This window comes from Mus musculus, chromosome 10, assembly GCF_000001635.26.
Source record: "Mus musculus strain C57BL/6J chromosome 10, GRCm38.p6 C57BL/6J".
Taxonomy (NCBI): domain Eukaryota; kingdom Metazoa; phylum Chordata; class Mammalia; order Rodentia; family Muridae; genus Mus; species Mus musculus.
Window position 1 is genome coordinate 29522601 of NC_000076.6, and position 13519 is coordinate 29536119.

The following is a 13519-nucleotide window of genomic DNA, read 5'->3' on the forward strand; positions in this document are numbered from 1 at the left end:
GAGTCTCTTACAATGAAGTTTATGAGGTTTCCATTTGTATCACACAGATCCTGTTTATTATTTTCGTTACCAAATAATGCTATAGAACCAGGATTCAAACGTGAACTAGTCTAGTAAATACTGTACACTTCACATCAAAGACAAGGAAGAAACAAACTCAGTATAGATGCTGAGACAGTTGTTAGGTTAACCTTGAACTCACAGAAAATTATCTGCTGTAGTTTCCTGAGTTTTGCAATTACAAATGTGCACCTGCACATCTGAGTTCTATAATTTTTATAAGAAATAATATTAATGTAAATTTCTTCAAAATCCTACTTTATAAAGAAAAAAATCATAGAGCAACAATAACTCTTAGGTTGTGAATTGACAATGATTAAGCTGAATTCAAATATACAAACTCTTATATTTTAGTGTCATCAAAGGAAGGACAAACATGTTTTCCAAGGCATGTGCTTATTTTCCAGCCCACATTATAAGATCATTGATAATCTGACATTCAACCCGTGACGTTCTTTATAGTTTAAATTGCTTAGCTATGTTATGCCTAACCTACTAATCTACTTATGCCTCTGCATCCATGAAAATATATGGTCTACTGAGAACTTCAAATAAATTTTTCAAAAACTTGTGTCGGTGCGAAACTTGCCTAGCCTTTTTCTTTATTATTCTCCTCTAAACGATGCATCGTAAGAACTAGTTATAAGTATTAAGTAATATGGGTCATTAAGAGATAATTTAAATATGCCGGGGGATATGTATGAGCCATATATACCACCCTCTGATTCCATAAGAGAGCTGAGCACCTGAGGTCTGGACTCTGTAACCAATCCCCCTGATGCTGATGGAAGCCGGTGTGTACTATTACATGAAAATCTGTGTGGACAAGAAATGCAGAAAGACAATACTGGAAGCTTGCTTCTCCAAACTGAGAGTGACACTCTTTTAACAACTGATATTGGATATAAGCAGGAGAGGTCAGCCTTTACCCTTTTTAATGCTAATTCTTGAGCAATAATAGAGGAACCAGAGCTTATGTCAGTGCAGATCTCACACATGTTGCTTAAGTCTGATGAGCACATTAGGAAATGGCAAGGGGCTGTTTAAGTGATACACAGATTTGTAATTTGCCTCTACCTTTTCAGTCAGTTTAATCACTGGTCACTCATTTTTGGTATTTCCAACTTTAACAAATTCATTTTTCTCTACACTATGTGCATTATTTAAACATAAGCCTTGGAAGGATAAATGAAAATCAGTATTTTGCAGTTGGGATTGCATACAGTATATTGTAATTCCTGTCTTGGCTCCTTTTCCTTTGCTCCTTCCTGAGGGTGTCAGCGTCTATGGATCGGATGACATAAGATCTGCTATTGCAAACATTAATAAAGATCTATCATTGCAGAGCAATTACTTATCCTTTGTTTAATCTCTAATGGAAAGGATTTCTTTAAATATTTACACCAGAACAGTTGTCAGAATGAATGGTGAGAAACCGCTGGTATATTCCCAGAAGGAGAGGACGGGTAGAGGGGGAGAAAGGGGATTTCTGGTCATATAATTTTAAGCAGCTCTGAATTTTAGGGAGCTTCCTGCTAGAATTGAAGCATTTATATTAACAGAGGATACTTCAGTTATGAAAAGCAAGTCAAGTAAGATATTTGAAGAACCACTTTAGTTTATTGCTCTTGTAAAAATGACCATTGGTTCCAGGTTTAGAGAAGAGAAAACACATCGTTTTTGGAGACTCAATAAATTGTCCACAAAGAAAGACACGTGTAGAAGTAAGTATGTTGAAACATTAAACTTTCAAACTTATTCTGAGCAATGCTTCTAAAGTCAGTTGCTACCTGGAATCAGTATGCAAGCTTTATATGCTGGGAGCAGACTCCCATCCACTGAGATAAATACCAACCTAAATGCAACAGGTTTGTACTGCGCTGTATCACTTCTCCCCCCAGTAAGCTTTAAATTAAGGTCTTTGGCTCAGAACTGTTTCATGAGGATCTTCAGAATTAGTCACATTTCCTTTAGATCACTAACAGTATATCAAAGTCATTGACACATGGTTCTCAGTGTGTCTCTGAATGCTGAAGATGGCTGGAGTCGTGGGAATCATTAAAAGCACCTTTGTAACCCAACTGGGAAAGAAAGACTGGATGTTTCTATTTCCAGATTACTGTCAAATGCAAACCAAATGCAATGGAATGTATGGTTTTCCTATATTGGTCAAAATAACAAGCAGTTCACCGCACCTCATTACAAGGACGCATACATATTATATATAAGGACAGAATGCATCTGCCAAGAGACCTGGAGATTGCCAGTTGCAAAAAATAAAAATAAAAAATAAATCTGACAAGCAAATGAATTTGTATATTTAAAATATTTGACTTTTGACTTTTGATTCCATATGTTTAAACAAAGATCTAGTAGTAACCTGAGGCCAAAGTAGTAAAGGGATAGAATGAAAGTCATTGCAAATTAGGAAAAAATTTGAAAATTTGAGGACAACGAGTCTTGGAAGCTTTGAGGTTTTGTTCAGTTAAAGTTCTATTGTATGAGGTGGTAGCCACTGAGTATTCCAGGCAAAGACAGAGGGTTCAAAGCCAAGTTGTCTCTGGATTATTGAGTATAGATCCATCTGTGCTTCTTGAATGGAAACACTTAACGATCTTTTTGTTTCTTATACTGAAACTTTCAAAGGACAGCCACACTTCTTTCTTGATCATGTGTAGCTACTGGCTTTGATATTAGGTTTCGAAAAGAGTTTAATTTTAGTACAAGGAATTCTAGATTTGCCCTTAGCCCTTTTCTAGGTGCATATCTTAGCATTCCCGTCTTGCAATAATGGGTTACCATTTTCTTATAGATAATTGTCCTTTCACTAATATTATGTCTAAATTGACCTAAGAATATTTACGAGGATTTCTTTCTTTCTCTTTCCGTTCTCCCCCCCTCCCCCAGATAATTCTTTCACAAAGACTGAATTGCTGGGGCTCTTTTAATCTGTGCAGGAAAGGAGGAGCAGACCTGAGGTAGTGACAGGTGTGGTTTTGACTCTTGAAGACAGACAGGTCGCTTATGGGGACTGTAACGTGCACAGTGCCTCCGGCAGTGCTTATGATATATTTTCATCTGTGCATGCTTAGGGTGAATAACCTATTGAGAAGAAAGTTGGTGGAAAAGCATTGTTTTCTGTGGATTTCCTGCTTTCTGTAGCTTATGATTGCTCCCAATCCTTAGGGACAAGTAACTAGGTCTGACCACGCAGCAATGTCTCAAGCATGCTATGATGACCCTCCTCCCAAGAAGCCTGGCTTTCTTCAGGCTAATTACTTCTGGCAATTGTGGTTATTGGGTTTGGCCTAGTGACTCATTGCAACCCAAATTTTCCCAAAGAGCCCCCTTAACAAGCACAGTGAAATCTGACAGGAAGCCCAGACTTCCACCTCGTTTGTACATGGAGCTTTCCTTAATTTATGGCAAGGTTTGAAATTTCTGCATGGACTAGAAAAGAATAATAAATAAGAGTTAATGAAGACAACAGCTTAGAGAATAGCAGAGGATGAGTGAAATAAGGGCGTCTGCAAATTCATGATCTTCCACAAAACTCCATCCATTGGATAAAGTGTAGCCCGTGCTATTTATAGCTGTGATAGTGATCACCATAGTCAATCCAAGCTAGTCAGAGACCATAAAAGAAAGGAATGTTTACATCTTGTTAGGCAGTTGCCTCCCCATTAAGATTTTCCTGACATCAAGGAGGGGTAAGAACTAAAAACAAAACAAAACAAAACAAAACAAAACAAAACAAAACAAAAATCCCAAACCAGCAGTTGTTCATTATTAAGTAGCTTTGGAACACAGTTTGAGTGTGACTTATACCTCATTTTGCTTCTACAATTGCTCTGTTGACTGTCTCTCCTACTACAGCGGTGCAATCACCTTCTCCCAAAGACAATGTTGCAGGGATCCAGCATCTGGTAAGGTCACTATCAGGCCTTCCTGCAGGCACTTGGCTCCCCCCTTTTTTTAGAATGAAGTGATTGATTCTCTCTCAGATAGTCCTGCTTGCAACCAACAGTCAGTGTTTTGAGTTTATCAGTTTCCTATGGAAAACAACACCGTGTGTGCACAGAGATGGTTTTCTGCTGTTCCGATGGTACATGCCTCATCCCTTATCATGCTTCACACAGGTTTATTTTCTCTGTCACACACTCATAAAACTAGTATCGTCTTCAACAGTTACTCAGCTGTAAAGGCTATTCTTGAATTAAGGGTCTGACAGTATATCATTTTCAGCTGTGTTTTAGAGTCATCAGACTAGGTTTAAAAATAAGACTCTCTGAGGCCTATTTCCAGAGATTACGTCATTTTGTCTTGTTTTTATTTTTAAAGATCTCCAGGTATGAACTCAGCATCAGCAACCCCTGTATCTCGTCCCATAAAGCAAAAATTCAGAGTGGAGGTTATTATTAATGTTCATGGTGAAAGTAATATAAATAATAGATTGTATGAAACATCATAAAGATAGCTTTCTGGGTAAAAAAAAAAAAAATTCAGGGCAATGCCAATTGTGATTGTAAATTATCTACAAGGCTTTTGACATTTAACTCCAGAATTATAGTTTTGCCCAAACTTTCATGCCTAAATAAATCTTGTCTTGAATACGTAAAGACATACTTGGGGAGAAGGATTTTAGAACATATCAAATAAATTGTGTGATTTTAGTGCTTGTGATAAAAAAATAAAGATCTACAACTTTGTTTAGAAACTGTCTGTTGGGAAGGTTAGAAGGAAGAGGACAAAGGGAAGCTATGGGATTACGAAAGTCTAAAGTGGGATTGAAAACACAACGTCTTGTGTGCCCAATGTGCTGGAGTGGGAAGAGGGAGACTCTCCAAAGTGCCGGCTTTGAAGTTAAACCTGACCTGCAAACTAGGAACTGAGTATCATCTCTCTGATAACAGAGTAAATAATAAATGATAAGATATGGGTAAAATGAAAGTTTATATTCCATCTAGAAAGGATGTGACAGTTAAATGAGGCTATTTTGTGGACATATTCAAGGAACAGGTTTCTACTGAGAGGTGAGAAGTTATTATGTAAGGAATTTATTTATTGTTACCATAATATTCACTTTAATAGAGAAATGCAATTGTGTATTAAAGAAAATATATACAATGCAGCAGTGGCCTTGACAGTTATAAAGCTGTCCTTTGTCAGGAGGTATTTAACATACTTAGGACATATTAGTTTACCACCTCTCTATTGGAATGACACATGCTCTGTGTGTATATGACAGCTTTTGTCAAGGTGATTATACTCTTTAGTTGTAAGGTTTCTTTGTAGCTGTGAGAAGTGGTAATCTTTTTTCTTACAGGGAGCTGGTGATGTAAAACAAGCTCATGGATTCTGGTACTCTACATTCTGCGGTAGTCGTTTTTATTATATAGTGATAAAACGAGGGCTGTGATACCAGTCACTTTCGGGAGTGCACTTTCTATTGAGATACAGTTACAACTATGCTCAGGAGCATATTTCTAGAAACAATTTTGGGGAGTGAATATACACATTAATTTTAGAAAGGAGTTCAAAGGTAAGCTAAATTAAACTCATACTTCTGCCAAGTTCTTAAAATACCGGGAAAATATACTCCCTTTGCTACGAAGCCTCAGAATTAATAGAAGGAGCCAGTGAGAAACCACGAACCTGACTGTTATGATAGCTGATCAAATATGCATTAGGGATGTTGCTCAAAGTAGATGAGCTAACTAGATGCCTTCAGATTTTATCCCATCCTGAAATTAGCACATGTTCATTGAGAAATCTACTTGAAAGTAGCAATGCCACTATGGGATGCAAGGTCCAATACTGTGGTTCAAAAACATTCAATACCTTATACAAATATATCTTCCATTACTATAAAATCTTTCAAGTCTTCTTATGACCTGTGGCAAAGTAATATAGGTAGAAAAGGTTCCAAGCCTTATCTTCATCACAGGATTTGGCAGTTTGGAACTAGCATTCACGACAACAGCCACCATTCTCTTACATAACAGAAAGTACTATAATAAAAGAGAAACCACAGTTGGAAATACTACATTAGAGCATTTAGAATGAGGAAAGCAATTTAATGTAATCTCACTGACACTACATGAAGCAGTCTTGAGGCTAGCAATGCAAACACTTTTGATAAATAAAAGAAAGCATCCCGCAATTTTATTCTCCTGTGTCCAGCCATCCTCTTTAATGAATGATACTGCCGTCCTTGACTTCAGCCATTGGTACATTCTGAAGCTGGGGCTCAAGTCCTAAGTGTCTACCTAGCTCCTCACTAAAGATAGTTCAAAAGCAAAATAAATTCCTTACCAAACCTACTTGTCTCATTTTTGTCTGCCTTTGCATCATTTTTCCATTGACCAACATCTGAATCCTTATGCTCCTAAATTGATGCCAAATATGGTCTTCTTCTTCTTCCTACTAAATGAAGTGCCCAGAACTATCTATTTCATCAAAAGGAGTAGTCTACAATATTATTTGGCTCTATCATCCAGTGTTATAATGTAGGCTTTTTGTCCTTAAAAGTAAATTAACAAAGCTAATTTTTCCTTATCTTCAAAGGCCATCTCTAAGCACTTGTCAGGACAGGGAAACCGAAGCCTTTCTCTGCTTGCCACTCTGAATCAACTCCAAGGATTCCAAAGCTGGGGACAAGATGAACCTGCCTGAATTGTAAAGAAATTGCAACCCGTTACATACTGTAACAGTTATAATTATCCATCTATATAACTGAGTGAGAAGGTTGTTTGGTACCACTAAGTTTCTTTTAAAGAATGCCCAACGTTTAGTGTTAACAAATGGTAACTGCATCTCATGCTGCCCTTATAGTTAAGGAAGAGATGATTTTACCAAAGCAGAGGCACTGTAACCGCATGGTTTGTCAATGAGCACTCTTCACATAGGAGATGATTTCAGATATTTTATCTAAGTGTCACGTGGTTGAAGATTTTCAGGTGGAAAAATGGGAGTTTTTATCATCAGTGGCACCCAGCTATTCCTCACCAACTATAGTGTCCTTGACCAACTCTAACCTTTGAATAATGGGTTACAATTCCATTGTCTTTTAGTATTGCTTTATGAACAGTTTAATCAGAATGCTAGTCAGCCTTCTGAATGAAAAGATATGAGTGGGTGTAATAGAAAAACAAACCATCTCCAGTATGTTCCTCATATTCATATTTATATTTTATATTCATGTATTTTATTGATGTGTAATTGCAAAGCTTTTCAAATCTACTAGAAGACTCAATAGATGGTAATTTTAAATATGATCTACTTATTGTAAGCTTTTAAAAAATATATCAAAGAAAGCTGTCTGTATTTTCCAACAAAATAAAAGACAAGAAAAAAAATCTACCTAACTTATGAGTCAATATATTTCAAATTATTGCTTTGTAAATAGCACCTCTAAACAATGTCTTATAAGAAGAGGAAAGTGCCCTCATCAAGTCAAATACAATTGCCACACACTGTAATGACTGACTCCTGCTATATTTTCAAAACGTAATGATATTTTTCTAACGGTAACTGAAGTTGATTCTTACATTTCATGAAACACAATATGCACTGTGCTGGCATTTCAGGAATTCACTGAAAGCCTGGGATAGCCTTTGTGGTGAGTGGGAATAGGTGAATGACTCAATAGTGAGGAAGAGGAAGAGGTCAGGAAAATCCCAACTTGAGTGTTTAAAGAGAGATAAGAGAAAAATAGGGAATTAGAGCATCTGTAATTGTTGTATTTTTGAAAGTTTATGTAATTTCAGAGTAATGTTTTAGTATTATATATTTAGATAAGGTTCTGAAATGCTTTGTTATGAAGAATGAAAAGCACTACACATATTTAAATGATTTGGCATTTAACTAGAAAATATTTTTAGACATTTAGTAACAATCTGGAGATACCTACACAGGTTCAAATAATCTAAAAGAATCAAATGTCTATTAAAGTCATTTTGTAGTAATGTAGCAAAGGTTTTTCTATAACAACTTAAAAATCAAATTTTACTGCATGTTGTAATTTTGCTTTCTGGAAACCTAATTTGTTGAACATTAAAACCCGGGGAACTCTTTCATTGGAGAAATAGTCCATCTATGTAAAATTTAAAATACTGTTCATATTCAATACTGCATGTTCAAAGGAAAGTTGAAATTACTGTGGTAAATTCTTTTCACTTGTTCTTTTATCAATGCTTAGAAGGAGTTGGGCTAAGGCACCATTTTTTTAAGGCATTTAGTAAAATCTTTCTGCTGGAGCAGAAAATAAAGATTTAAAATAGAGTAACAACAAAATATTTTGGGAAAAAAAAACTTCCTAGCTCAAAGATGCTTTAGTTAGAGCTCAGAAAGGGAAATGCACTTTGTTTGTATTTTCATGTGCCACCATTTCCTAGGAAATTGAATTTATCTTTGATTTGCATTCATACCATGTGATACGCCATAGAAGGCACTTTCTCCAACAGTTCTTGGTCAGATCTCTCTTGAACTGTTGTTCTTAAGACTAAGGCATGCAGGTGGCAAATGTAGGCAAGAAACGAAACAGGGCATTGTTCCAAATCTCCAAATAAAACATTACATTAATATTTCAATTTAACAGTGTTTTTTTTTATTTTATCTGTTAACATGATTACCAGGATCAGCAATAAAATCACCAAGAGATCAGAAAAGCTTACATATGTCAACATCCCTACACCATCATAGGAAGTAATCAGTTCCGATAAATATATTATTAGTGTGATTATTTTTGTTGTACTTTTGATTCTTTTCACCCCTCTCTGCAGATTGTAGTAGCTGTATTTTAATTGGTAGGCATATAATGAATTTCTAAAACACGAATGATCTAAAAATCTGAAAAACTAAGATGAAGTTAATAGATGCCCACAATTAAAGAACATTGTACCTAATACCCTCTTGCAGAGAGGAAATGCCCTCGGGGGCAGAATCATCCTAGGGAGGCTTCTGGATAATCAAATAATGAAGTATGATGAGAAAACACTCTAGTCAGATTCGTCATTTGTCAGCATCATCGCAACAACACTTATAAAGATGACCAGTTATGCACAATAGCCTAGTCTCTAAACATATTGGGAAAATGGAATTCTGGAGATCATCAAGTAAATTATTTCATTAGCCTGATATCCTCTCTATGGCAGGTTCAGCGCATAGTATAAATACATAAAAGGCAGGAACGTTTATATGAGAAGACAAATTTCATTGACTGGCTATCTAGCTGGCTAGTAAGGTCCTGTTTCTTAGACCCCCCTTCTCTCCAGAAGGGAGATGCTGTAGTACCAGTTTCTACACTTCAAGTGAAGGTTTCTGACCCCACATAAATAATCCAGGTAAAAATGTGATGCATTAGGAAAGAATTATGATTGCTATGATAAAAATGATGTTTAAATGCTACTAACATGCAACACAAAATTCAAAGGTTGCCTTTACAAAACTTCAAAGGCTGAGCTGGAAATGAGATCAAAGAAAGAGTTTAGGCTTTGTAAATTAATGTCCAGTGTCCAAAGCTAGAGCTTGCTGCTAAAAATCTTGCTGAATGATGACTTTCTGGAGTGAGTAAATGCTTTCTTTACGTTTTTATCTTGAAGAAATTTATTTTGTCATCTCTAGGTACTGTATATCAATCAAAATCAGTACAATCATGTGTTTATGCACCATAACTACAGAGACATTTTAAAAAGTATAAGACTTCTGTTTTAAAGCATTGCATATTTTATAGAGAAAATCGTAGACTGTAATAATTAGGATCATTGGTTTGTGAAGATCAATAGAATATTGATTATTGTAGAGAAACACAAGAATATTCACATGACGCTTTATATCTGAACATGTTTAACACCGTAAATGACAATCTTTGCTAGTAAGGACCTTTGGTACTAAGATATTTAAGAGACCACATTAAAAAGAAAAAAAGACTTTAGGAGTCTTTTATTTTTAACCTTAATTTTCTACCTCTCTCATTAGTGATGTTTCTAAACCTTTAAGAAAATGACGCTATTACTACAAAGCAAACGTGATACTCCCAATTGCTCTCTTAAGTTTCCTTATGGTGGAAAAAGAGAAATGTCTGGCCAGTTTTAAAATAATTTGACTACTGCCTTATTATTCATTATAAAAATAGTCCCAGTTACTATTAAGGAGATTTTTATTCAGGTAGTTTTTAAAAACACGGTCCAGGTGATTTTATAAACCTGCTGCATTAATTTCAAGTTTCTGGACATTTAACAAGGATCCTTACTGCAAAAAGCTATGCTGCGCCTGCCAAATCTTTCTTCTGTCTTCTCGGAGGACGCAAGGGGTCGCCCCTCTCCCAAGATTGCAGGAGCAACCGAGCCGCAAAAGCCGACTCAAGAGCAGCCGCACCAAGAGTGCAGCAGGAGAGACCTCTTTTCCAGACCCATTACCATAGAATCACTGAAATTCCAGCTCAATTCCATTTATTTTGTTTCTTAACCCCGCAACACAACGAGAGGGCGCCTTTGACTTGGCTTTGAGATGATACAGGAAGAGAGAAAAGCAGTCTCTTTTAGACTTCACAAATCATCGCCCTAGTTCCAGCCCAGATGTGCGCATTCTGAGTTTCCCCACTCTGGTCCTTTGGGGTGTAGAGATGGGAACGAACGCATAACAAACTTTCTTTGCTTTCTTTTATTTCTTTCAGAAACAGAAGCCCCCGCACCCAACCAAAAACTCAGGTACCAGTGATGCTGAGACACAGGACCCTGCCCCACCCCGGCAAGTGTGTAGCTCCGGGGTCCGGGACACTACAGAATGGAGTAGACTGGGATAAGCCTATTGGCATGAGCTATGCGGGGCAAACAGCCGTGTTCTTCCTAGCTTCGCTTTCCTCACTGGCCCCGAAACTCAGTGCCCAGCGGACCAAGCTGGCCAGGAGTGGCGATGTGGCCCCCCAGGCTGCCGCTTCAGTATACCGCAGCAGCAGGGCCTGAGCGATAGAGTGGGTGGGAGGGTTCCAAAGAATACAAACCACTCAGAGGCCAAGAATAATAAATCGGATGCCCTGACATGTTTAGTTTAGGCTCTCCTGCGCTGAGAAGCGATCCTAGAGGCAATAGGGCCAACTCGGACTCCAAGCTTCTGGTATTCCCGCCCAGCCACGATTTTTAAAGGCAATTTTCAGGTGAATCAAACTTTGTCTGGCTTGGGCTAGAGGTACAAAGGGAGCTTTCAGGGGACCCTCACGTCCTGGGCCAGGACAGAGACAAACAGTGGAGAGAGGAGATTGCTAAATTTCCACCCCACACAAGTGGTCCTGTGTCCTAAGAGCTACCAACATCCCTGCCTCAAGGGTTTTGTGGGCTGGACACTTGGGAAAGAGATCTCATCTGGGAACCAGACAAGGTCATGGGCTGAACAACCCCCCAGATCCAAGCTACCAAAGCAATTGCTTTACTGGTTTTTTTCTGTTAGTTTTCCTTAGTAACTACCCCAGGGGGGCCAAGAGCCCTCGGTAGAGTCAGGGTTGTCCTTAGCTCTTCGAAAGGACAACCTTTGCGGGCACTGACAACAGCGTGCTGGGCCACCCGGGAACAAAAAGAGAAACCACCCTTACATCTGTTCCCGAATCTCTGAAAGATGCGGGCATGCCTTGCACCAATTTAGGTGGAGGCTGCCCTGAGGCATCCATTTAATTCCAGCAAAGGCACAGTTTCACACAGCCAGGACATAATACTCTCCTGTGTAATAGACTGAAGAGCAGAGAGGAGATGTGCTGGGGGAACCCGACTCTCAGTATGCGCCTGTCTCAGGGGACCCCCTTTAAAGAGTCTGAGGTGGCCAGAGCATTCACGTGGGGACAGGCAAGGCGTGAAAGTGACTGAAGTTCGGAACCTCTGGAGTTCCTCTGACTTCCAACCCCAGAGGATGGGACATGGGGCAACTCAGCAGACAGTCGTGGAAGCCCTGGCGCCTCAGCGCCACTCCACTCGTGCGCTTCGTGGGAAGCTGCAGCGCGGGAGCTTGCTCACTGTCCCTTGGGCCCGCCCCAGGTTGATTGACTAGACTACCATAAAACAACCTAGGGGGAGGGGCAGCCAAGGTTCCCGGAGCCAGGCGGGAATTTGGGATGATCCCAGTCTCCTTGCCTGCCATTATCAAACAACCCAAAGGCAGGGAGACCCAACTGCCTGGGGCTCTAGGCCTCCGTCGGAGCCTCAAAGGAAAGCACAAATCCCTACAGCGAATCTAGGAAAGAAAGAAAGATTTCCAGATCCTGATTTACAGGGGGGGGGGGGGGGGGGGGGGGGCAGACTAGCACCGGGTGCACCGACTCCAGTACTGGTTTGTGTACTGGAGTAGAAGAGCCAGTGCCCCGAGTTGCTATCTCCTGTGGGAGGCATAGGGTGTAGGTTGAAAAGACTGTTTCCTCCAGCAGCTGGGTCTGGGCAGGCAAAACCAGCTGACAGGTGAATGTGGTGGAAGGGAGCAAAGACATAACGCAAAGCAAAACCAAAACAACAACAACAAAAACAAACAACAACAATACCCCCTCCTCTCCCACTCCCCCCCCCAAAAAAAAAGAAAACCCCAAACTTACTTCTTCGCTGGCGCCTTCCTCGGGAGGCGTTTTGGCTGCCAATGTATTCCATAAAGTTCAAAATGATAAAAAAACAAGAAATCAGTCGCAAGTGCATAGTAACCCTGTAATGTTTCCCTTTTTTCTCTCCTTTTTCTTTTCACTGTTAGTTATATTTAATGTTTTTTTTTAAAGAAAAATATGTATGTAGGTGTTAGGCGAGTCTATACGAAGAGTAGAAAAACCAGAGCAGCGGGACTTCTCCACTGAGATCCAACAGGCGTGCTGTGATGGCAAGCGAAGCGGGACGGGTGGACCGGGAAACCAACAATTGCATTCTCAAATTGTCCGAACACAGCCGGCTGCTCTGGGGTGGCTGTCATCGCCGCGAGCGAAGGTTGCAGGAGCCTCCTGGCTGGCCGCAGGTTAGCCTCGGTTGCACAGCAGCGGCGGCTGCGGGCGGAATCCAGGCGAGCAGTGGCCCCTGGGGCTCAGAGGCTGCAGCGGCTGCGGCTGTGGCAGGGACCCCGGGAGCGCAGGGAAGCGGACGCCGTGGGTACCGCAGCCATGGTCAAGGGGCGCTGGAGAGACCCGAGCTGCTTCTGGCGTTCTGAGCAGGAGCCGCTCCAGTGTTGGGCCGGGCTAGGAGCACCCCATAGGGAAGGAGGAGGAGGGAGGGGGAGACGGGATGGCTGCGGGGGGCGGGGGGAGCTCGGGGACGGGGAGGAGCAACAACCCGGAGCGACCTCAATAACTTTCAATTTCAAGAGGGAAAGAGGGAGCTGGAAAAGTACAGGCGTTGCGATTTGGCAGATGGACGGGAAGAGGCGCCTAAGGGGTCCCGGGTCTGTGGCGGAGCATCTCTGGACTCAGCAAAGACGGCGGGAGAACGGGAGCAGGGTTGGGGGA

The 13519-nt window shown here is 40.2% G+C and overlaps 1 protein-coding gene across 1 annotated transcript in view; it reads right to left on the reverse strand.

Moving 5' to 3' along the window:
* The window catches only part of Rspo3 (R-spondin 3), an 82762-nt gene extending 69495 nt beyond the window's left edge, over positions 1–13267 (reverse strand). Inside the window, exon 1 of the mRNA NM_028351.3 lies at positions 12632–13267. Coding sequence (NP_082627.3) covers positions 12632–12728 — 97 coding nt within the window. The 5' untranslated portion in view covers positions 12729–13267. The remainder of the gene's footprint in view (positions 1–12631) is intronic.
* Between the last annotated feature and the right edge of the window lie 252 nt (positions 13268–13519).